At 40.9% G+C, this 2769-nt stretch overlaps 1 protein-coding gene across 1 annotated transcript in view; it reads right to left on the bottom strand.

Moving 5' to 3' along the window:
* Positions 1 to 1411: 1411 nt before the first annotated feature.
* The window catches only part of LOC104909637 (protein FAM98B-like), a 5461-nt gene continuing 4103 nt past the window's right edge, over positions 1412 to 2769 (bottom strand). The window contains exon 4 of the mRNA XM_031552181.1: positions 1412 to 1567. Within this exon, the coding sequence (XP_031408041.1) occupies positions 1412 to 1567 (156 nt within the window). The remainder of the gene's footprint in view (positions 1568 to 2769) is intronic.

Here is a 2769-nt window from a genome sequence, read left to right as displayed (position 1 = left end):
CTTTCCTCTTCGGGCTCTCACACAGTAGTTACCATTACCATATAAAACACACCAGTTACATATCAGCTCTGAATTTCTTCTCTCTCTGCTGACCCAAGATCTCCCAGTTCTCCACTTTCAGCTAACTTTCTTACACGAAAGCAAAGGAGCTGACAAAAACTATAAAAAGAACAAGCACGCATGTCAGTGGCAAAAATGCAAACACTACAATTGTCAGCCATGCAAGAACATGTACAGTCTGCCAAACTCTCACTGAACAGCCCTGATCTTCCTTTCCCCCCATTACATTTTTCAGTTCTCACCCCAAACCTTAGGTGTCACTCCATGCTCTTCAAATTCCCATACCCCAGCTACTAAGAAACTTAGAACATCCACACTTCCAGCATCTGATACGCAGTTCAGCATCTCTGTTACACACAAGACCAATGCTGATACCTTGGGAATGCATGCCCATCATCTCAAAAACACAATGCCCAGAATCAAGAAAAGGGAACAAGAAATCTCAAAGGACACTCCTTTCATATTCCAATTTATATGAAGCATAGGGATGGTAACTTTTCCACTCTTCAACCTCGTGCCCTTATCCCATCAATGTCTACATTCTATGTACTACATCTTCTACACTTACACTCCCCTCTTTCAAGTCCTCCTTCCTCACTGCAGCTTAAACTTTCTCTCAGTGACAGCTCTAAAATGCCACTTGTTAACACTGCTGTGTAACTCTCCATTTTTCCTCAGCTTCTGTGGAGGGGGTCTCAAATAATAGAGATCGAAAAACTTCATTAAAATTTTACCAGAGCATGCTGATCCAATAAATCTGCTGTTGATTTTATTTTGATCACACTTAGCTCCACTGTTTGGAAAATATCAGCATAATCGCAGCTTCTATCTTTCTCTGAATTTGTAAATAGCCATTCTAAAAAATAAAAGGAATCCACACATACATCTTATGTATTAACATCACTTTTAGATAAGAAGTAGTGCTGGCTCAACACCTCTTGGAGAGCAAAAACTTCAATGGAAAAAATATTCACAGTATATATTCTGAGAATTAGCTATACTGTGCTTCAGCAATGACAGACAGTGCAAAATTCAAGTTAAAGAGTTGTATTAAATCATCTCACTTTGACTCCTACAGTGAGGGCTGCTTCCTAGAGAAAGTTTTTTCCCTAAACACAGTAGCATTCTTATAAACAAACAACAAACCTACTGGGATTATCAGTTAGCACTATCAAATTAGCACTAGCTAATTTACTGGAGCGTAATTTCTAGAATTCATTATTTTTTCAATCCTTCTCCCTGAAATTAGAATAGGCAAGAAAAACATCATGAATGTGTAACGATTTGCTGCGATGATTCCTACAACTTGAGCCAGAAGGGTGCAAAATGACACTGTTCTTGACAAACACTATTATTTCAGTGTTAGTCCAAAGTGAGGTTTTGCTCGTTTGTTTTCTGAAGGAGAAATTAGAAGCTGCAAATCAAACATTTCTGATGCAAATTTCTCTAAATCTGATGCATTCAGCATCAAAAGTTTTGTGACAGGCCCATTCACATTGCCACCATACTGCAGACACAGCAAAAAGACAGACTGAGTGATGATAATGCCAATTTTACAAAGACCCACTGCGGTATCCCTATTTACCATCACCTTTGTTGTGACCGTGTCACTGTACATCAGGCTACGATGTAAAATGACAAGAATCATACTAAAAATCCATTATACTAAAAAAAAAATACTTTTTCCATCTGGATCTCATTAGCAAGGCAAGTTGCAAGGCTACTCCCTCAACAATTTATAGGGCTAAGATAATAGTGAACAACACCTCAAAGTAAATGGCCAGAGGCAAGCTGCTCAGCCCAGCTTAACTGTCAAACATAGTATTATCTTTCCATACCTTCAGGATGGGTTACTCCAGCACCTACCAACAGCTGACTTGTAACTCCACCACAGTCACCTGCCATCTCTTCCACAGATGCAGCTCCAAGGAAATCTCGTAAGAACAACCACCACCATCACAAAGGGCAGTCCCACTCTCTCAGGGTCCTACCATGCAGTGACTCAATCACAGCAGGCAACAGATGCTGGCTGAATTAACTTTCAGTCAAATCAGTCTCTTGAAGCAACTCACTTTTGCAACTTCATTAACACAAATATGAGTACAGAATATACTGCAGAGCAAAAGGAAAACATGAGCGCCTCCTTCCTTTTAATTGTACATATGCCAGGTTAAGTGACTAGGGAACCTAAAACATCACAGCAAAAAGCCTTTTCTTTCAGAGCAACAAGAGCACACAGCAAAGCTATGACTTACCAAGACAGCAGCTATTGGACAAGCGCTGCACCAAGGGCAACAGACAGCCTGAGTGAGTGAATGCCACTTACAAAAAACAAGGTACAACCATGAGCACCCAAGGTGGTGTCATTTCAGCTGCAACATCACAGCTTCACATATCCACGTCAGATTTTGCGTGGGTTAAGTAAGAAGAGTGGCACACCTGGCGGTGCAGCTCCAGCCACAAAACAGTGCCTATCTCAAGATCAGTAGCTATAGGAGAGCCTCCTTTGCACATCAGTGACAGCAGAAAGCGCTCTGACAAAACACTCAACACCTTACCAAAAAAGTTACCTTCCCATCAATAAAAGGTTTACACAATAACACAGCACTGTGACAGCTGGAGGAAACAGACCAGCTGCATCCCTTCCCTTAGTAAACACATCATCTTCCATCTTCCAGACTTAGCTAAAACGGCTTGGGCCGTTAAAAG

The sequence above is a fragment of the Meleagris gallopavo genome, chromosome 2 (assembly GCF_000146605.3).
Source record: "Meleagris gallopavo isolate NT-WF06-2002-E0010 breed Aviagen turkey brand Nicholas breeding stock chromosome 2, Turkey_5.1, whole genome shotgun sequence".
In the NCBI taxonomy this organism is placed as follows: domain Eukaryota; kingdom Metazoa; phylum Chordata; class Aves; order Galliformes; family Phasianidae; genus Meleagris; species Meleagris gallopavo.
This window is presented reverse-complemented; position numbering and strand designations above follow the sequence as displayed.